The sequence below is a fragment of the Glycine soja genome, chromosome 5, assembly GCF_004193775.1.
Source record: "Glycine soja cultivar W05 chromosome 5, ASM419377v2, whole genome shotgun sequence".
In the NCBI taxonomy this organism is placed as follows: Eukaryota; Viridiplantae; Streptophyta; class Magnoliopsida; order Fabales; family Fabaceae; genus Glycine; species Glycine soja.
The window spans coordinates 6516239-6538569 of NC_041006.1; the positions used below are offsets into that span (position 1 = coordinate 6516239).

At 30.9% G+C, this 22331-nt stretch overlaps 1 protein-coding gene across 1 annotated transcript; it reads left to right on the plus strand.

Moving 5' to 3' along the window:
* Positions 1-671: 671 nt before the first annotated feature.
* Positions 672-8436, plus strand: LOC114412225 ((S)-ureidoglycine aminohydrolase-like). The gene is made up of 13 exons (XM_028376040.1): positions 672-855; positions 1064-1180; positions 1624-1711; positions 1803-1879; positions 2687-2726; positions 2877-2943; positions 4389-4474; positions 4745-4826; positions 5342-5398; positions 5532-5570; positions 7035-7105; positions 7847-7900; positions 8179-8436. Exons 1-13 carry the CDS (start codon positions 819-821, stop codon positions 8246-8248), a joined length of 885 nt encoding a protein of 294 aa, XP_028231841.1. The 5' UTR covers positions 672-818; the 3' UTR covers positions 8249-8436.
* Positions 8437-22331: the final 13895 nt, after the last annotated feature.

The window sequence follows — 22331 nt, forward strand, 5'->3', positions numbered from 1 at the left end:
TTGTCTGAAAAATCCAAAAATTATACAAAGTTTCCATCTTTTGATGATTTGGAGCAAAATCCCGATTCTGGGTATTTGTGTATTTGTGCCATGAGACATTTTATGGGGTTGAGTTTTAGGAATACCATGTTCTTGAGAGTGGTGTTTTGGTTGTTGATATGTCTTCAAATTTCTTCTCCAACCCAGTGGATGGGTCAAAATTTGGGGTTATCTCTGTTGGACTGGCCTAGTGATTCGCAATGATTCAAAATTCTAGCATGCTTCATCGTTATTCACCCCAATGTAGGATTTGTGCACTGATTCAATTGCCATGGACCCAAGCCATTACCATACATTCCCCTTCATCAATAACAATTATATCAATTAACCAAAGAAAAATTCTCGGTTGTTTTCGATTCAAAACCGGAAGACGAAGAGAGAAAGAGTCGGACATGAGAGAGAAGGTCACATTTGGAAAATTGATAAAAAAAATAATAAAAAGAAAGGAAAAATAAATAAATTGTTATCCAGTACTTTTATCTTCATGTTATATGCTCACAATGATTTCCACCATTAATTATTTTATTATTATATCAAAAGGTGTTAAAAACTTTTGCCCGGTGCAATAGAAAAAATGAACACATGATTCCATGGGCCCAACCTCATACCATTTACAATGAATTATTTTACGGATACCCGTGTGTTCTGTTCTGTTATGTTATAATATGTAGGTTTTGAGGAATTAAGTGCTAGTGTGAGTCCGTGACACTCATACCACCTGCTTTCATTTGAGCCACTTTCTCAGTGCCAAAAACACTTTCACGTTTTCTCATCTGAAAATGAGGACCATCTTTGGCCTTCTTCTTCTTGTTCTGGGTACTCTCTTCTTTCTCTGTTTCGTTCTGTACTCTGTTTGGCTGCCATAAAGAAAAAAGAAGGCAGAAACAAATACCCTAATACATCTTCTCTACTGTAAATTTTTTAATGTTTTGCTGGTTGTTATTGGTTGCTGAAAGGATGAGTTTTTGACTTTGTGGTTGAAGAGTGTAGGAAATAACTTGAGTTTTGTTCTGTGTTTCTTCAGGTTTGTTTAAATATGCATTTGCTCAAGAAGGATTTTGCTCTGCTCCTTCGGAATCGAAATCAAAGCCTCTTTATTGGAAAGTCGACAATCCCACTCTCTCTCCTATCCACCTTCAAGGTTAGTCAACTATTTTTGTTGTACTGTTTTTTTTATCTTAAAAAATGATTGTTATTATTATTATGTTGATGTAAATTGTTTAATGATTTTTTTTTTTTTTAATAAAAGGCAGTTTTGTGTCTTTTTATGACACAGGCTTGTGATCTTGGTTAAAACTAAAGAAGTTCACAAAGTTTTGAACACGTGATTTTTTTCCTGAGATAAAGATGTGGACTTCAAAATTACCATGATATTATTATTTTTGGTTGCTGAAAGAATTTGCTTATGTGGTGAACTGAAGTGTGACACTTGACTATCAGACTTGATTATATATTAATATTTATGAACTATATGCAAAGTTTGTTTAGATCTTATAATTTCTGTTAGTGTTGAGTCTTCAACTCTTTTCTTGAAAAGAACTATATAGTGAATTTGTGTTGAATTTATTATGATTTTGTTTTCAGATTTGCCTGGATTCACACGCAGTGTCTATAAGAGTAATCATGCTTTGATATCACCAGAAAGTCATGTATATGGCCCTTTGCCTGATTGGTACTCTTGACTTTCTTCATTTGTTTTGATTAAGATGTTTAAGCCTCTTCATTGCCCTCTTGTTGTGTAGTGACTTAAATTACTTTGGCAGGATCAACACGTTAGGCACATATTTAATTTCACCAGAAATGGGTTCACACTTTGTAATGTACCTAGCCAAGTTGAAAGGTTTGATTATGACTTATTTCACTTAATCTATTATGTTTACTAAGTTGCCTGAGTATATTATCCTCGGAAGAGATATAGTTGCTTAAGCACGATTATTTGAGTAATCTAGATTACATATATTTCCCAACATACTAATTTTTTTATGCCATTTTCTGCTTATATACAATGATGCATCATTTGGATGTTGCTTCCTTCCTTCCTTGAATATCTGAAGCATATGGGGTATGTACAAGCCTCCTTAACATTAGATCAATATTATTGAAAAAACAAAGAAGTGTGGCATGGAAAATATTGAACACTTGGAAAGACATTGAAAAACAAATCACTTTGTAAAGGTGATTGCATCTTAGAAAATCTGGTTTCATCTCTCACAGAGGATTCTTCTCTCTCCAAAGTAGTAATGTTTCTCTGGTCCAATTCATGTCACACTGGTTCAAGAACAGCTTTCACATACTTCAACTCTACAAAGCCCTGGAATGGCATGCAAGTTGTAACTTCAGTGCCATTATGTCTGGTGCTCTTTTTGTTTTATTGTTCTGGACCAACCTCCACACTAAATACCGTTTCTTTTGTTTCACCCTAATTTTTATAATGTCTGGCAATATCTTATTTGTTTCTCTTTTTAGGGATCAAAATGATATTGGGTTACAATTTCCATCATATCCACAAAAGTCTACCTTTATTCTTTACCTTCACTCAGCCATATCATTTATGATGCTTGATGTTTTATGTATGGTGCAATTCACAGTTTGCCATGAAACTGAATTTTCTGGTACACTTATGAGATATCCTTTGCCTCTTTTCCAGAAAATTCAAAATCAGGACTACCCCTGCCTGGTGTGGAGAGGTTGTAAACTCGTTATTTGACTTATTTCGGTTTTTCAGTTTTGGCATTCTACCCCTCCCCAATTTCTTTTCCATGACACTCCAAACCATTTGACATTGTTTCTAGCTCCTAAAGGCATGTTTGATGTATTTACAAGATTGTTATGTGTAGATTTATCTTTGTGCTCCAAGGTGCTGTCACCCTCACTAATGCTACTGGTGTTAGCCAACTACTGAAGGTAATAAGTTTATGATTTGAAAATGAACTTATTCTGTCACTTCTCAGTATGATCACCAATTTTTAGTACTGTTAAAAATTGATATTTTATATAAATCTCAGGTTTGGTTAATGTGTTTTTAAACTACTATTAGCTCTCTCTCTTTTAAAGTAATTAATGAAGAAAATATTATTAGAAAAGAAAGAGAATCTGAAGGAGAATAAAATATCCTCCTTAAGAGAAACAGTTGAAGATAACAGTGAGCCAAATTAGCTCAAAATGATGTTTTTTTATTGGCAAATGTTAGTTTTGTTAGCGGAGGCGATTGAACAAGCGACCTTTTTCCTCTTTCCTTCTCCCTTAACCATCCAACCCACAATAAAACTTCCAATCTTTTTCCATATCATTAATAACAATTCCCTTGAAAAAACCATGAGTAAAGCGCTCCAAAGTGAAGCTGTAGACACTATCTTGTCCTATAAAAATATTAAGGGAAAAGAGAAACCCTTGAAAACTTTGACATTCCTCTACTGTCAAATGCACTAGAGAGCTGCACATTCCACTCATTACTATAACCTTGTGCCCTTCTAATTCCAGTTGTACCCTTTGAAACATATCGTGAGAAACTTCTTCACGTTGGAATGACACACCCAGTGTTCCCCTGTAGCCACTCAATGCTAACACAAGCAAAAGGCTGTTTTTGAACTATTTCTACACATAAACCACATATCAGGAGAAAAAGCTTCACGTATAATTTCCTCTTACCAGTATTTATACACGTGGGAGAAGTTCCATATTAATTATGTTAGTTTCAGGAAATATATTATACATGATGTATTCTTATAACTGTTTTTTCTAATTTTGGTTACATTTTTCTGAGATCAAGCTCATTTTTTAATCCTGGTGGTAGGTTAGCTTCAACGTATAAGTGCTTTATTTATAGAGTAGCAAACTCCAGTGGCATTTAAATTGGACTTAAATTCAAGATACAATTCTTGAAATGTTTTTTTTATACAAAATAAAAAAAAGACTGATAATGATATTGCTTCAAAATTTTATCTTATACCATGCTATTACTATTTTTTATTGCTTGAGAGCTTTATGCATTATCAATTAAGACGATAGGAAAATTTTATGACAAAAGGGAAAAGGGAAGGAGTGTTGGCTCAAATTGATTGACAGCTTATGATATTGCTATCTTATTTCTCACACACTCTATTGCAAGATTGTCTCCTTTGGTGAGTCCTCTTATTTTCTGGTTATATGAAGTAATCATAGAAATATATATTTCCCTCTTGTGTGATACTTATAATTGACCTTAGTCTATTTGCACATAACAATTGCTGTGTCTTTCATTCATGTTTTTTTTCTGGCTACTAGCTTTTATATAAATTTTCATGAAAATTTAGATAATCATATTTTCTATAAAGGATATGAAAAAATTGATAGCTTGGTTTTAATTCCAGGTTGATTCATATGCTTATTTTCCTCCAAATTTTGAACATTCAATTGAATGTGATGCACCTGCTACTATTGTGTTAATTGAACGAAGGTTTGTACTTTGTAATTCCCCCACTTGTAATTTATATGTTTCATCCCCATCACCTTGCCATTATGAGAATGCATGCAATTAATTATGATTATTATTTTGAAAATGGATTGATGAATCCATTTTATATTTCAAGATTACTTGATAAGTAGTCACAACATAAGTTGGTATAGCTTTCAAGGATTGCATATCATATTTTAATTATGTACATTCAGATAGTGAGCAGTTGATTGCTCTAATGACTGTGTATGAAAAATTTCTATGATCTATTAGATATTCTCCGCTGCCCAATCATATACCAGAGCCATTGGTTGGTTCAACTGATAAGCAGCCACTCCTTGAGACTCCAGGTGAGGTAAGCTGTTGACTCCAACATACTGAAAATCATTTTTTTTATTTCACTTTTTTTATTTTTTATTTCTTTGCTTTAAATTGAGTGATTATGTTTTCCAATTTAAGATGATAGTTCATAAAAGAACATTTATGCCACTGTTACGATTATTAATGTCATTGCCTGGAGCAATTCTTACATGCTTTGGGTTAATGTCACTTCTTATCATCAATCTGAGAGTATGTTGTTTATTACTCTGAAGTCTGAACATGCAAGCATCCTTTTCTGGGTGTATTACACCCATCGGTTCAGATAACTTTCTGACAGTCCATGTTTAACTACTAATACAACACTGTATAATTTTGGTCTGTACGTAATACAATTGTGATATATTAGAAATTCCACATTTGTTGAGGGTTATCCTCGACAATCAAGTCCCTCTGCTCTCTCTTTCTCTATCTAGCTTAGGTTTTTGAACTGTTATTCACTGTATCTTAAGTTTTTGAACAGTTTTCATTGCTCTCAATATGCATTATCAGATTTTTGAACTGAGGAAGCTAATTCCAACATCTTTGGCATATGACTTCAATATCCATGTAAGCTAAGCTCAAAACTCTCGTGTACCCACTCTTTTGGCACAGTCTGTTATTCATTGCATATGTCCAATTTTCATGACCGTGGTTTCTGGTAAGTTTTGGTTAAATGTTCCTGATGTACCCATGGCTGCAGATAATGGATTTTCAACCTGGAGAATTTCTTAATGTAAAGGTAATTTGTTCTCTACCCTACTGATGTGGATATGTTATATATGTATGCCTTACAGCTGAATTAGGAATATGGGTCTTTACAATGGGGATATGATGATAAATCACCTCTCTTTTGTTGGACAAATCAATGGTTAGTAGCTTAATAAACGATGGTCAAGAAGGAAATGAATGACTATCCTTGGTCAGATTCTAGTGACATTTAATTTGTGGTCAAAGTTCTTTCTTGAAGCCTATATAAGGGGGGCTTGAATGATGTTTTGTATCATCCCCGTTTTATTCAATCTCTTCCCTTGTGTAGCTTTTGTTTATATTTTCTAGAGGGAAATTATAAGGTGATTTTACTCCTGTTGATAGAGATAGTGATACTTGTTCTCTTCTAACAAGTTTGAGAGTGATTGTAGTTACTATATTCTTTCGAGTATGATCCTTCTTTCACTTGTGGATGTAGACTATAGTGGGAGAACCATATAATTCTTGGTGTTCATTTTATCTTAATTTTTCTCATTTCAACTTTTGTTGTAAGTCAAATTATGATCCGAAATTTCCACACATCTTTTTACTTTGAAGACTTTTCATCGAATGACATATAACTGTGGTATAAATTGTAATGATGTTATGTAATAGTCTAGTCATGCAAACATGCAATCATTTTTTATGGCACATCCAAATATATGAAGATTATGCGCTATATTTCAATGTACAGTAACAGTTTTATTCTAAACTTGCATATAGTTTTGGGCTTAGCAATAATTGGGTATGCTTAATGTATACTTCTGATTTGGCCTATTATCTCAAGTTCCCATTTTTTCCTCCATCAAATAAAAATTTAGGTTTTTTCATGTGATGTCATGATTGAAACTTGTATAAAACAAGCTATCACTTTAATGTCATGTTTGGTTGGGTGGATATAGGGTGGGGAGAGTGGAAATAATGTTGGTTGTTTGGTTGAATTGAAAAGTGGAAAAAGGGTGGGGCCTACTAGTATTTTTCCCTTCTATCTCACCTATTTCCATTCATCTTTCTATCTCCATTTCTTTCTTCTCTATTTCTCTAACCAAACACTTTTAATTTTCACTTTTTTTCTCATTTATTTTCATTCCTCTTCTCTATTTCCATCTACTCTATTTCTTTCCTCTTTACCAAACATACCCTAAAAAACGAATAGTCTTCACATGACAATGAAGCTCAATTTTATCACTTTTAGGACTAATTAATGTGATGTTATTATCTTCAAAACATATCCTCAGTACATTTTATTGAACAGATAAAAGTAAAAGGATACACATCTTTAATAGAATTGCACTTCCATGATATTGTTTTGAAAACAGCGAACCATTTTCGTTTTGATGTTTCGATCTATGGTACATTTTTCCTTAGTTATTCATATACAAGTCTAGGAGAGAGTTAGTTTGTCTTCCAATTTTAAAGGTCTTTTAATTTTTTTTTAAATTTGTGGCTTTTGCAGGAGGTCCATTATAACCAGCATGGTTTGCTGCTATTGGAAGGGCAAGGCATTTATCGTTTGGGTGATAGTTGGTAAGAGTTTTAGACCTAACCTGTCAAAAAAATTGGTCTGAATGTTGCCTGGAGTTCTATATAGTGGCATTTTTGTTTCCATTAAATGGGCACTGCTGCATTGAAAGAGGAGTTTCATTTGGTCTATGTGGAAGTAGTGTGTGACTGGTATATATACAAAATCTATTACTTTGGGCTATGCCTATCCAATCGCTTGAGCTTTTGATTTTGTGTCAAATTTGGGATCTTGGCCCTAGGTTGGCTACTAACAGTGAGCTATTTGAACTTAACTGGTCATGTTTGAATGATTGTGCATCTTGGTTGAGAGTAGGGCTGTGCATGACCTCTCTCATGCCTCTAACCCGGTCTGATTTGAAGTTGATTTTGATGTATTCAGGTTTTAGAATTTAGACTCGTTGTATTTTGAGGACAAATTCTGAGGTATTTCGGGTTATCCCAATCCAGTTTGGTGTCCTATTTTCTTCTAAAAGATACAAGATTTTTAAACAATTGGTTATCAATAATTTTTTTTTAATTTATTTAATAGATAATATTTTGTACATCATGTTCTACTATGTGGTGTCTGCTAGATTTTGGGTTGGATTTTAGGTTATGTTCTTCAGTGCGTTTTGGATAGAATATATACTATTGTTTATTGTTTTCCAAGATTGATTTATTACATGATATTGTTTATTCTTATCATCGAAAACTGATACTTTACATCAGTGATTTGTTTTTTCATTTTCTTTTTCCTGTGAATAGGTACCCAGTTCAGGCTGGTGATGTCATTTGGATGGCACCATTCGTCCCACAATGGTAAATCATATCATATACAGCTACATTTATGATTCATTGTTACATAACTTGAGAAATGCTAGGAAGACACTCATACTCTTTTCAACACACTCTTTTTAATTAGTTAAAATTTATTAAAAATGACAGATTTTTGTGGATCCCACTTCATATATAATTCTCATGATTTAGTAATTTTTAATAAATTTTAATCAAGTATGTTAGAGAGTCTATTCGTAGCACTCCTTATGTAACTTAATCTCATTTTACATGTTAAATAATAATATTTGTGCTGTCATCAGGTATGCTGCCTTAGGGAAAACAAGAACACGGTATCTTATATACAAAGACGCGAACAGAAGCCCATTGTAACCGTAATGTTTTAGATGAATGATATGGAGGATAGTGACCCCCTTCTAGTATAATGATTTAAATAAAGTGCTGAATACATTTAACTATATGCTTAATGTTTTTAGTATTTGTTTACTTTAGTTTCATTGTAGACGAGTATTGAATATACACTTATAAATTATCTTAGGTTGAATCTTTCTTTTTCGTCACCAGGTTCAGTTTTCAAAGTCCTTGAAAAATTACCCCAAACTTAAGAACTAGATAATGAACATGTGCCATGCACGGGACTAAAATTTATGATAATATAATGTTATAACTTTTACAAAAACCATTTTTTTTTTGTTTGTAAGATATATTTGAGACTTAAAAATTTGTTGGTTCAATTTTGATAAGATAAATGAATAAGAGCAAGCAACATTTACATTTGATGCATCTTTGCAACTATAATGCAACCTGCCCCCCCTCTCAAAGACATAATAGATTTTAAGCATGACTTTTGTATTTCAAACTTTGAAAAAATTTCTTGTAAATTTTATTTGAAGTCTCATTGGATACTTGCCCTTCATTGTTTGATATTAGTACCTTCAAATCGATACGTGAAGTAATCCTAGAAATAATAACGTATAATCGTCCAAGTGAAAAATAGGTTGTGAAAGATAAATGTCAACTCGTTTAAAAGATTATCTTTGTCTTTTATTTATAGTCATTAAACAATAACAGAAAATTATTTACACTAAAATCTAAAAGGAATTATGCGATCAGATGGTGTCTATGAAATTTTTGGTCCTAAACTATTAAATTGAAAATTAAATTTATATTATAGTTCACAGCAAAATCACATGCAAGTTAAGTGAATAGTATCACATGATAGAAGTATATTTATCTTTGTTTCGCAACACTCTTTTGATTTTGGATCTAACAATTTCGTTCCCCCATATGCATTTGCGAACCCCATTCGGCCTAAAGATAAATCACAACATGATTGAATAATGGTGTCCATATGGTTAAATGATGACACTCACCATGGAAGTAATAAACATATATTGTATTTTTAATAAAAACACAATTACTATTAAATGTTTTAATTCATATGTAAAATAATTTCCATAGGACCATCGATCATCTTAATGTGCATTTTCTCAACAAATTGTCCCTGTAAAGTACAGGTTACCCTGTTATTACTACAATAACGCAAACAATTTCATTTAGCTTTTCCAAAACTGGGATATTGAATTGACCAAATTTTGACATTATAAAATATATTAAGATGGTTGCATCTTACTCCAGATCCTAAAACACAAAGTCCATAAATTTATCTTCTCTCTATTTTTGTCTAACTCTTTAAGATCATCCTTCTCTACAGCATGCATGTCCTATGACTATTGATTAACTTAAATAATTACTCCAATTAACTATTCACGAACTACTGAATTCTTTCTGAAAAAAAATACTAAATTCTAAATTTTATTAAATTATTAGAAATAATATATAATAAATTTAAAATAATTAATCAAATACTTATTAATTTTATAATAAATATTTTAAAAAATATAATTAAAATTTCCTTTCTCCTCAAATCATATGTTTATTTATTTATTAACATTTCTTTGTACATTAAAATTTACTTTTATCTCCAACTTCAATTATTCTTATATGAAAAAAATCAACAAAAAAGATTGTCACTTTTAATAAATGTTATCATAATCGATCATTTGTGCATGTTTGGATTCCAGTTAAAAATATTACGATACGTATTCCAATGCAAATTCAATAGATAAAGTAAAATGAATGCAAACGTAAGAGTCCTAAACTGTTGACAAATTTACTTTTACTTTAAAAGTAATTTTGTAATAGATTTCCAAACATACTCTTAGTCTGTGTAGTTTTCTATGTAATTATAACAATGACTTTTCACTATCCATTTGACACTAAAAAATGCATCATAAAAAAAAATATAAGAAGAGTGTTAGTCATACTTTCTCTTATACTTTTTTTATATTTTTTTTTGATTGGTTAAAATTTATTAAAAATATTTTAATAATTTTCAATAAATTTTAACCAATCACAGAAAAAATATCTAAAAGAAAATGTCTCAAAGAGTGTCTCTATCAATCCTCAAAATATAATGCAAAGAATCCCTACACAATGAAAAGTTGGCTGCGCATTATTAATATCAACAGAATTAATATTGACGTTGAACTTTGGTAAACAAACACTTAGGTGCACATTAGTTTCTTTGAAAAAGATTTTATTCTATTATTATCTTGGTTGAAAAAATCTACCTACCTCAATTGTTCCTGCACATTAATTTTTCTTATAAATAATGTGCCAACATAGTTTTTTTAGAGGAAACATAGTTATGTCATTTCATTCAAAATATGAGTAACAATACAAGATGAGATATATTTAAAGACATGAGAACTAACATAAAATCTTGAAATCCTTGCTAAATTATGAGCTACAAGATTGATTTGTTTTTTAACAAAACTCACCCTTGAGTTTGATAAGTTTAAAAATGAAACTCTACATCTATTTAAAATGGAATAGAAGATTGAAGAGTTCATAAAATGATCAACCGCTGATTTGCAATCCACCTCGAAAGTGACATTATGAATGCTGAGTTGCTGAACCCAGAGAATAATAGCTTGATGAAGAGCCCCAAGCCATAGCTTCTTTTGGAGCAAGGATGGCAGTTGCGGTTATCGTTTTCGCTGTGAGAAAATTACCATTGGAGTCTCTCAAACAGAAACCAACACCAAAGGATTTATTTATAAAAATAAAAATTAATTGTTTAGATAGATACATTTAAGAAATTGTTAATTTGAATATGGGTAAGATTTATTTATAATCTTTTCTATCCCCTAAAAAAATTAAAAACTGATTTCTATCAAGCTCTTAGAAATGTCATGTTGTACAATTATCAAAAACTAACAATTTATTTATTTGTAAAACTAACAAATCTATTTACAAAAAGAATTTTATTATTGGGACATGATTTATTTTTCATAGACTTCTTACTTTAATTAATTAATTCACAATATAACCTATTTAATTGATTACTTATCTTTTTTGCCAATAAAAAATGTTCTACTTATCTAAAACTAATAGTTACCTATCCCAAAAACGTAAGTCTTGAATCTTCATTTCATTTCATTTTAAAGTTTTTTCTTGAACAAAATACACAAACATTCCCTCAAGTTTGGACATATTACAAGCAAATTTCTCTGTTTTTAACCCTTATATAAATACCTATTATTTTAGAATTTCAATTACACTAATATCACTTCTCCGGTAACGATGTTAATTTCGTTTATCCAAAATAGTCACGTGTTAGTCACATGATCATTTAAGAGAATTTTTGACAAAAATATCCATGTCTTCTTCCCACCAACAGTTTAAATCATACATTTTAAGAGTTCTTTATGTCTTTGTTGGTTTTTGTTTGATTCCTGTTGTCCAAATCAATTTCTTCATGCCCTTGTTTGATTTCTTCATGCATTCGTGAGTAATTACTCCACCAACAGTTTAGGTCGAATCACAACCAAACCAACATTGACCAACTCGAACCACCAGCCAAACACAACCATCGAAGCCAACGTAGTCGAACCCCATCATGGAGAAATTTACTTTTAACCCAAGTAGATGCATACGGTGGCCGTTGAAATCCTAACATATGAAGATGGTGATTATTGAACTCGAGAGAGAACTCAAACCCTAGCAGAACACATTTTGTGGGTTTTTAATTTGGGGGTTTCAGAACATGTGAGGAAACAACGAAATGAGGGGTTTAAAAATTATGAAGAGTAATTTCAATCTTTCACAAATATATTAATAATGTTAATTAATGAATTTGATCAGGGCTGCAAAAGAAATACATTTTAAGAGAGAGGATGCAGATATAATATGTTCAAACTTAAGGAATTATTTGTGTAATTTGCTCTTTTTCCTTCCTTCAAGGAAGATAGTATCTTTAGATTTGTTGATGATAATTTTTATCAAAAAACTTAACTTATAATGAAATCTTTTCTTCCAACAATATTTTTTCTTTAATTTACCTATTTGTTTGATTTCCCTCAAAACAATTAATGCCCATAATGTTTCTTTTAAGAAAATGTCCATAAGAATTCCTTAACTAGACATGAAAAAGGCTACCGATAAACTTCACTCATGAAATTGAAAGAATCTACTTTTTAAAAAAAAATATTCAATATCCTATCACAGTAGTATCCTTGGCATTGCTTTTTTCTATGTCACCGTGTGCACCTAACAAAAACTTATATAAGTATGCTAAGCATTATCATGAGCTAACGTGAAAAGTTTAAATCAATAACAACCTAATAACTATATGAAACCATCAAGCTCCAATATCAGAGCATACCAAAAATAAAATCTATATTTTTTAGAAGGTATCTTTATAGAAGGAAATTCCATAAAGTCATTATAATTAACTATCACATGTAAATTTGCATTGAAAACAAATTATAGAGAATACAAAGCCGCTCCATAAAATTATTATAATTAATTTTCACAATATTTCAAGTCATTATCATAATAAACGTGTCTCTGCCTTGTGAATTAAAAAAAATGTGATTAGAAGAATTTTTTTTACTAAAGGTGGTTAGTTATATTTTTCGGCTAAAATTAATTATCAATTTCGTGATATAAAAATATAATAAACGTGTCTAAATTTCTTTCCAATTAACAAATTTAATTTACATTAAAACAATTAAATCCCCAAAATGGACGGAAAAAGAGTTATTTTAGACTTCCTTCGTAATAAGATGCTTGATAAGTTTTAAGGAGTTATGAATGATTATATTTTGAACAAATTCTTAACTTAGTCATTTGAAGTTACATATGTTATCACAAAAGTCTTTCAAAAAAATTGGCTATTAAATTAGTCTTTTAAATTTTTTGTCACCACCTTTCAAATAAGTTCAAAGATTGGGTTAGTCAATAAATTACTCCTTTTAATATTTATTTTATCACCACTTTTAATCTTTTACCAGACCATTTAGAAACTAATTTGATGACAAATAAAGTCTTATAATGTCGTGACAATTTTTGGAAAACTAAAGAGGGTAAGAGTCAATGCTTCAAATCTTAGAGGGAAATGCAGCAACTAAATATTTTGGACTTTATGTGATGATATATGTAACCTTAATACATTTCTAATATGTTAATATATAAGTCTAATTACTTCCTATTGAATATTGGTGTTTAAATTTTTATTTGGAAAAATGAGATTTATAAAGATTAAATTTCAAATTACTTTGATAGAGGGATCTAATACTATGTTATGAATAAATTATATAATAAAATTTTTGGATAAAAATAAGTGAAAAAATTATACTTTTATTTAATTATGCATTTACTTTGAACTAGATTTTATACTGGTGTGATACACGAATTTGACTAAATGGTAAATTTTTAAATTTGTAGTTTGTATTATTTGTATTTATTATTATTTAATATATATATATATATATATATATATATATATATATATATATATATAAATATAAGTTTATCATTTTAAATATAATTATGTTAAAATTGAGTAAAAAAATTAATTATATTTTTAATTGAGCAGATATTATCTTCAAATATATTGAAGCCTATTAAACTTAATCATGATTTTTTTTCTTTATTCAACTATTAATAATATTTAATACCTATATGAAATGTATAAATTTAAAAGAATTTAGTAAACATAAATTTATAATTATTTAAATTAAAGTTTAATAAAATAAAACACTAAAAAGTCCCTGTTACTAAGCATTTCTCTTTTTATGGCTGTTATTGTTATCTTTTATACATTTATTAAATAGAAATAGCCAAATCTAATAAAATAACAATAATAATAATGCAACACTTCCTTTTAATTATATTAAATGGAAGTGTTGAATTTATGATGCGAGTGAAAAAAGACCCTGATTAATCGGAGTTTGATCTAAGGTACATAAAATTTGATCAAAAATTATTTTCAATAAAGATCAAACTCGGGTATTATTCAAATGGTTTAACTTTAACTTTAATTCATTAACCACTTGTGCTAATAGAAATAATTATATTTAAATGATGTTTGAGATTAAAAAATAATTTATGGTTGAATTGATTCTTTACATTTTAAATGAATTATAAAAGAATGCTTTTCAACAGGAACAAATTTTACTTTTTGAGGAAGATTAGTGATAACAAAGTCACTAGATATTTTGTACTAGTAGTATGATTAATTTTTTTTTAAATGAACTAAATAAACTATTTTTAAGAGAAAGTCAATATGTAAAATATCAGTTTCAATTAAAATATATTTCTTTTAAAATATTTAATATTTATTAACTTTATTAATGACTAATTTTACATGAATCCATATCCGTTAAAATATATTATTGAGGGTGTTGTCCAGCGTGCTATTTAAAAGTTTCAATTAAAATATATTTCTCTTTTTGAAAAATACACAACAACATCCATTAATCCTCCTCTCTCCACGTCTGACGCATACTAATTTTATTTTTATGTATAAAAAAGTAATTTTATTTTAATTATTTAAAAATTAAATAATATTTTTAAATTTATTATTTTTGATTATTATTGTTCATAAAATATATTTCAATAACTATATTAAAAAAGTACACTTATATATATATATATTTATTTGTTTATATATATATATATATATATATATATATATATATATATATAGACAATAATTTATTTTTAACCTATATGCATAATTATTAATTAAATAAACTATTTTTAGTTACTTCAAAATAAAATATATATTATAAAATTATTAATTTTAATTATTTAATAAACTGAAGAATTAGTACTTAAATAATATTCAATGTTATTATTATATTATTTATAAATTTATAAAATATTTAAGATTAAAAGAGATGAAAATAAAATAATAACCATTAAATATAGTTTTGTTTGAAAACTAATTATTGGTTAGAAAATAATTAATAGTTTATTTTTATTATTATCAATAAATGAAATTTTGCACTACATTCTAAAAATGAATTATTATTTTAAAAATTAATCATAAGAAAGTAAAAGAAAAAAATTATTTGTAAAACATATTTTTTAGTGTTATTAATATATATGTGCAGTAATTTTAAATAACCTTATCTTTAAAATAATAGTTAAAAAGATAATTATGAAAATAATTATGAGTTTATGATTATATTTAAGGTTACATTTTATATATAAAACAGGATGATTATTTTTCTCTTATTGTATTTAATAAATATATAACTTCTATAAAATAATTTTTTAAACATTAACATTACATTATTGATTAAAATCAACTGCCATTTTTGAAATATAAGTTTTAATTAATGGTTGTAATAGTTTCTAGTGAACCTAAATAACGATTATTATGGAATTAAAATATCGATGACTCACAAAATTCAAGTTTCCTTAATCATGATTAAAGAAAAATCTCAAATGTGATTAATCGAATAATTAAAAACAAATTAATGGATTCTTGTTACACTTTTCCTTTGTGATCGAGAAGTGTAGAGTTCTATTGAACTAAAATTGTTCTTTACGGAGGATGGACTCGTGCTCAATACTGTCTTTTAAAACTATTGCTTAATATGTTGAGTTTATGCACCATTCTCACTTCATTTTTAAGATATCTTTTTTTATTATTAAATTAATATTGTAAAATAATGTTCTTCTCTAACTGGCACAAGCACTGGTTGTTGTCAAAGAAGTGAAACAAGAGGGGGTTCAACTGCTTCATTGTGTCATCCAAAAGGGTAACATCATCTACAAAAACTTCAATGTCTTAATTAGTAATGAGGATGGAATGTATCTTAAGAAGAGGATTTAAGAGCGAATATATAGTCCAAAGAGGTAATTGGGGAGGAACTCAAGTTAAATGTTCTCTAGACATATGACTCATGTCTCTAGTTAGAAGCACATGAGGGTGGGGTCGATGTTTCAAAAGAAGGGTCATGCTGTTCTCAAAATTTAGGCAGAGCCAACCCATATTTTATATTTATGAACCGGGAGTTGCTAAGTGCACCCAGTAATATTGCTGGGGCATCCAACAAACAATGAATGGACGAAAATGCCCTTTCGTGAAACCTCTTTTCGAAAGAAACTTCTTCCGGAATCATTCCGGAAGAATGTTTTTTCAGAAAATTTTCGGAAGAACCTTCTCCTGGAAGAAGATTTTGTGATTCCGGAAGAACGCAGGAATACTTTCCGGAAGAACATCATCCGGAATGTTTCCGGAAGAAGGTTCTTCCGGAAGACAACCTTCTTCTTCCGGAAGAAGGGTCTTCCAGAAATTGTTTTTTTTTTTTAAATGGTATTTTTTGTAATTATTTTATTTTAAGGAAGAAATTAAGTTATAAAATAAATAATATTATTATACATAAATAATTAGTGAACATAATTATGACTAATATTTGTAATTTCTTTTTTACGTGCATGTAAATGTAAATATTAATTTGTGTGACAATTTAGTATAATTTAAATCATAAAAATTAATTAATTCGTATATTTTATTAAAAATATAAAATATTTATTATGATAACATTGAATTTGTATTACAAAAGTTAATATATAATAAAAAAATAATAATTATTTTATAACAATGTCAAGTAAAAATAAATTTGATTTTATAATAATAAGTAAAAATAAAATAATATTTAATGCATATGTAATGACGATTTTTCCCTTGTGTATTTTTCTTTAAATTTATTGCGCTTCCTTTTCTATTTACACGCTTCCATTTTTTCACCTGCATCCTTCGTTGCTTTCCTTTTCTTGCTGTTGCTTTCCATTTCACCTTGTGTAGCTTTGAAGATTTGGTGGTCCCGTGAAGTAGTTGTTCCGTATTTGAAGATTTGGTGATCCTGTGAAGCAGGTGTTCCGTATTTGAAGTTTTTCGTCGGAGGTACGCATTTATGGGTATTTTTTTTTTGCATTTTCTGGCTAGTTTTTAGAGAAGAAAAACAGTAAAAAACTGCTTCCGGAATAAAAAGCTGTTTCTGAAAGAAGGTCTTCCGGAAGTTGCTAAGGTCAATGTCTTCCGAAACTACTTCTTCCGGAATTGACCTTAGCAACTTCCGGAAGAAGTCCTTCCGGAATGTAACATAATTAACAAAATTTTTTATTTCTGTTTTAAAATTTTTATATATATATATATATATATTCAATTGTGATTATTGGTTTAATCCGGTATAATGATTTGGTATAATATTAAATGATTTAGGTAACATAATTGTATTTTGTTGTAGTAGAAAAATGTTTTATTAGTTGTTTATTATAGTGTTAAGATTAGTTTAAGTAAATAATGTAGTTATAAATTTAGAATATATTTGTATTAGTTGTTAGTGTGTTTGTTAGTTAATATGTAGTCAATTTGTGGATGTGGTTATATGATAATTTGAATATACTTCTGTATGATGCATATGTCCTGTTAATATGTTTGTTATTTAATGTGTAGTAAATTTGTGGATGTGGTTATATGATAATTTGAATGTACTTGTGTATGATGCATATGTCCTTAAGATGGACGAAGATCAATGGAGGTATGACTATGCGATGTCACAAGAAGTTCATATGGATTATAATGATGATAATGAAGAAGAATGTGGGGTGAATGAATCACATGTGGATTGTTCAAATGCTTTTAATACGTCTCAGGTAATCATAGATAATTTGAGTCATTTGGTTGAATTGATGTTTTGTATAAAAATTAATATGTTTGGGTTGCATTGTAGGTATTCGGTACTCGAGATGATGTTTTGCAATGGGCTCGAACAGTTGCCCATGAAAATGGATTTGTTACAGTGATTATGAGGTCTGACACAGATACCGATAGCAGAGGAAGAAGTTCATTTGTCTTAATTGGGTGTGAAAGGAGTGGTACGTACAAGTGCAGGAATAAAGAATTCGTTAGAAAAGACACTGGGAGTAGAAAATGTGGTTGTCCCTTCAGGCTTCGTGGGAAACTAGTGCATGGAGGGGAAGGTTGTATGGTGAAGTTGATCTGTGGGATTCACAATCATGAATTGGCCAAGTTCTTAGTTGGACATCCATACGCTGGGCGATTGACTAAGGAAGAAAAGAAAATTATTGCTGATATGACAAAGTCGATGGTGAAACCAAAAAACATCTTGCTAACGTTAAAGGAACACAATGCCAACAGTTGCACCATGATAAAGCAAATTTACAATGCAAGAAGTGCATATCGTTCTTCAATAAGAGGAGCTGATACCGAAATGCAGCATATGATGAAACTTCTCGAACGTGATCAATGCATTCATTGGCATAGATTGAAGGATGAAGTTGTGGTGCGTGATCTGTTTTGGTGTCACCCAGATGCAGTAAAGTTATGCAATGCATGCCATCTGGTGTTTTTTTATAGACAGTGCCTACAAAACAAACAGGTACAGACTCCCACTACTTGACTTTGTTGCAGTGACACCAACGGTGATGACATTCTCTGCTGGGTTTGCATATCTAGAGGCTGAGCGTGTTAATAATATTGTATGGGCTTTGGAACGATTTTGAGGCCTATTTTTAAGAAACGATCGCCTCCCTGTTGTTATTGTCACTGACAGAGACCTAGCACTGATGAATGCAGTGAAAACTGTGCTCCCCGAGTCTACTAATTTGTTGTGCAGGTTTCATATCGATAAGAATGTGAAGGCGAAGTGCAAATCTTTAATCGGTGAAAAATGCATGGGACTATGTAATGGATAACTGGGGTACTTTGGTTGATTGTCCGTCCGAACACCAGTTCCATGAGTCACTTCAGAAGTTTCAAGTTGCTTGTTCGCCTTGGCCGATGTTCACTGACCATGTTAACGACACATAGATTATCCCCCACAAGGAAAAATTTATTACAGCATGGACGAATAAGGTCATGCACCTAGGTAACACAACAACAAACAGGTATTAAGAACTGATTTTATTTGTTAGTAAGGATTACTAATATATGGTATTTAATTGTTGTATATTTTGATGTTTGTTGTGTATTTTAAATGTAGGGTTGAATCAGCTCATTGGACTCTCAAAAGAGTACTACAAAATAGCGTTGGAGACCTATGTAGTGTTTGGGATGCCATGAACAACATGATCACGCTGCAACACGTCGAAATTAAAGCATCCTTTGAAACCAATACGCATTTGGTTGGGCATGTATATAAAAAAACCTTATACAAGAGGCTTCTTGGGATGGTTTCAAGGGACGCTTTAAATCAGATTGCTTCTGAGGTTGACCGTCTATGTTATCTCGGCAACAATCCCTCTTCTTGTGGTTGTGTGATGAGAAGCACGAACGATCTTCCTTGTGCATGTGAGCTTTCTAGGTATACTGCTGGCAGCATCCCATTGGAGTCAGTCCATATATTCTGGAGGAGACTTTGCTTTTCAGATCAAGGGTTATGTGAGACGGAAGTCAACATCAAGGAAGAGATAGATACCATATCTAAAAGGTTTGATGAACTTGATGTGTCTGGCAAAGTAACTCTGAAGAGTAAACTCTGAGAAATTGCGTACCCTGATCATAACTCTATGCACCCTCCTCCGTCAAAGGTCAACACTAAAGGTGCACCGAAGAAACCGATGAAAAGAAGTCAAAGATCCACAAAGCGTGATCCGTCTTACTGGGAGTATGTTGATACTTTTCATTTTGTTCAAAGCAGCAACTCTCCAGTCAAACGCAGTGCATCATGTTCTGAACCGCCTTAGCCAACAAGGATCATCCCGATGTTGGATCAATTTGCGTCATTCATTCAAGGTTTCATTCATGACGTTGTGGATGTGAAAGCGGACGGTAATTGTGGATATCGGTCCATTGCCGCTTTATTAGGTATGGGGGAAGATTCGTGGCCGTTAGTGCGTAATGAATTGATTAAAGAACTTGGCAGGTGGTCGCATGAGTATATGAACCTCTTCGGTGACATAGAGAGATTTGAACAATTAAAGTTGTCCCTACTTGTTGATGGGTTTTCGAAGGTATGTTTTTAGGTTAACTTTTTTAATAATAAACTTTAAATTACTTACATGTGTATGTTTGGTTGATTCAGGTTAGTGTGGACAAGTGGATGGATATAACGGAGATGGGATATGTGATTGCATCACGATATAACGTAATCCTTGTATCGTTGTCCCGACAACAAAGCATGACATTTTTTCCTCTTAGAAGTCAACCACCACCTGATTCTTCTGGACACCGCATGATATGTGTCAGTCACGTGTTTGGAAATCATTTTGTTCAGGTACATTGAATATAGTTAGTATATTTTTTTCCTCTTAGAAGTCAACCACCACCTGATTCTTCTGGGCACCACATGATATGTGTCGGTCATGTGTTTGGAAATCATTTTGTTCAGGTACATTGAATATAGTTAGTATAACAATTATGCAATGACTTCGCTGGTTCATTTGACACGGTCACCGCATGGTATAATCTTTGTTCATGTACAACAGGTTTATTTGAAAGACCATTGTCCCTTACCGCCTCCAGCATTGTTGTGGTCAAGCAATTGCTATTCTCAGGCAAAGCAGTGGACAATTCCATATATTAGTAGAATGTAGCAATACACAAGCTTGATGTCATTCAAAAGACACTATGTTGACTTAAATGAAGACTAAACATGCATTGTTTATGTAATTGTATTCATTATGCGATATAATTTGTTGTAACCCATTACTAACCAATTAATATTATTTAAGTACTCGTTTGGTTAAGCAAGAAAATTGTTGGTCCAACAAAAATCATTTACGCGTGTAGCATACATCATTGTCATAATTGACAACACATAATGACATGCATGCGTATTAAAGTTTGAGCGCGACAACACACTGACTGACTTGACTACATATTCTGAAGGAAACATAAACACGAAACATGTTCACGCATGTCTATTTTTTTGTAAACAAAGTTAAGCAATTGCTCGGTCACAACCATCTATATATATAGCTGACACGGCTAATAAATCACACATTATCTTGCTTTCAAATAGTCTCCCAATTCATACACAAAGTATGACATTTTTAGGAGAAACTAGCAGTCAGACGATTGTCAACTCAAGGTTGGCTTTCATTTTTCCAAATGGATCAATTATTCACAATGATACTGGCGTTTACTTCCAAACTTCAACTCCGGTGCCCATTCAACTACCAAATAGCTTTGATTTTGCAAGCCTAAAAACCAGAATACACAATACCCTTCAGCTATCCGACAAAGAATTTTTGGATGAAATTCACTACTGGAAGCCATTCACCGATACAGGTAACCAAATTCGCTTTCAGTGTATGAAATTGATAAATGATGACGATGTCAACACAATGTTAATGTGTAATGATCAATTTTCTTGTGTTGGTCCGATTGAGTTATTATGCACCATTGGAAGAACACCAGATGGAATAATAAATTTGAACGCACTATGCCCCGTACTCATGACGTGATCATGTATTGCAACGGGAAATGGAACATGCCACCGCAAAATAAATTTGTTGGATGCGCGTTCACAGGAAAAAATCTTAAGAAATTTCAAATTCCTTCAGCATGTACCATCGATGAACTGAAGAATTTAATAAAGCAAGTTGTACCTAAAGGGATTCCCCCTCTTGGAATTCACGAATCACAAACGGTAAGACGATTGTTTTTCCGCCAACCAGGTCGCTTTGAGTATTCAGATACGCTTATAAAATATGAAATAAATGAGCTGAGGACCAACGAAGAACTGCTGAAGGTGTTAGTACAATCTAACTACTGGAAAAAATATGGACCAATAGAAATTTTAGTTATCTTTACTAAATATATTGTGAAAATCGAAGACGAGGTCACTGAGACATCGCTAAACAACTGAATGCGATGTTTATTTTTTGCTTTTTTGTTGATGTAACCTTTATCTGTTTACGGCGTGCTTAATTCCTATAATAAAGTTGAATGTGTTGTTTCAATGGTCCAAAAAATTAATTGTTAGAAGGGTCGGATTCCTACTTTTTTGGATTTTCTGGCTTTGTTTTTACATGTTATTTGACGGAACCGGGGAACGGGAATAATTTTTTTGGGTTCTTTGACGTCCAAACATGAGAAATGGCCACCCTCCATTGTCTCACAGCA

Excerpts from the sequence above, each read along its gene's own strand:
- LOC114412225 (XM_028376040.1), top strand. The coding sequence starts at position 819 with ATGAGGACCATCTTTGGCCTTCTTCTTCTTGTTCTGG. Across the intron at positions 856-1,063 it reads CCTTCTTCTTCTTGTTCTGG|GTTTGTTTAAATATGCATTT; the intron begins GTACTCTCTTCT and ends GTGTTTCTTCAG. Across the intron at positions 5,399-5,531 it reads CATATGACTTCAATATCCAT|ATAATGGATTTTCAACCTGG; the intron begins GTAAGCTAAGCT and ends CCATGGCTGCAG.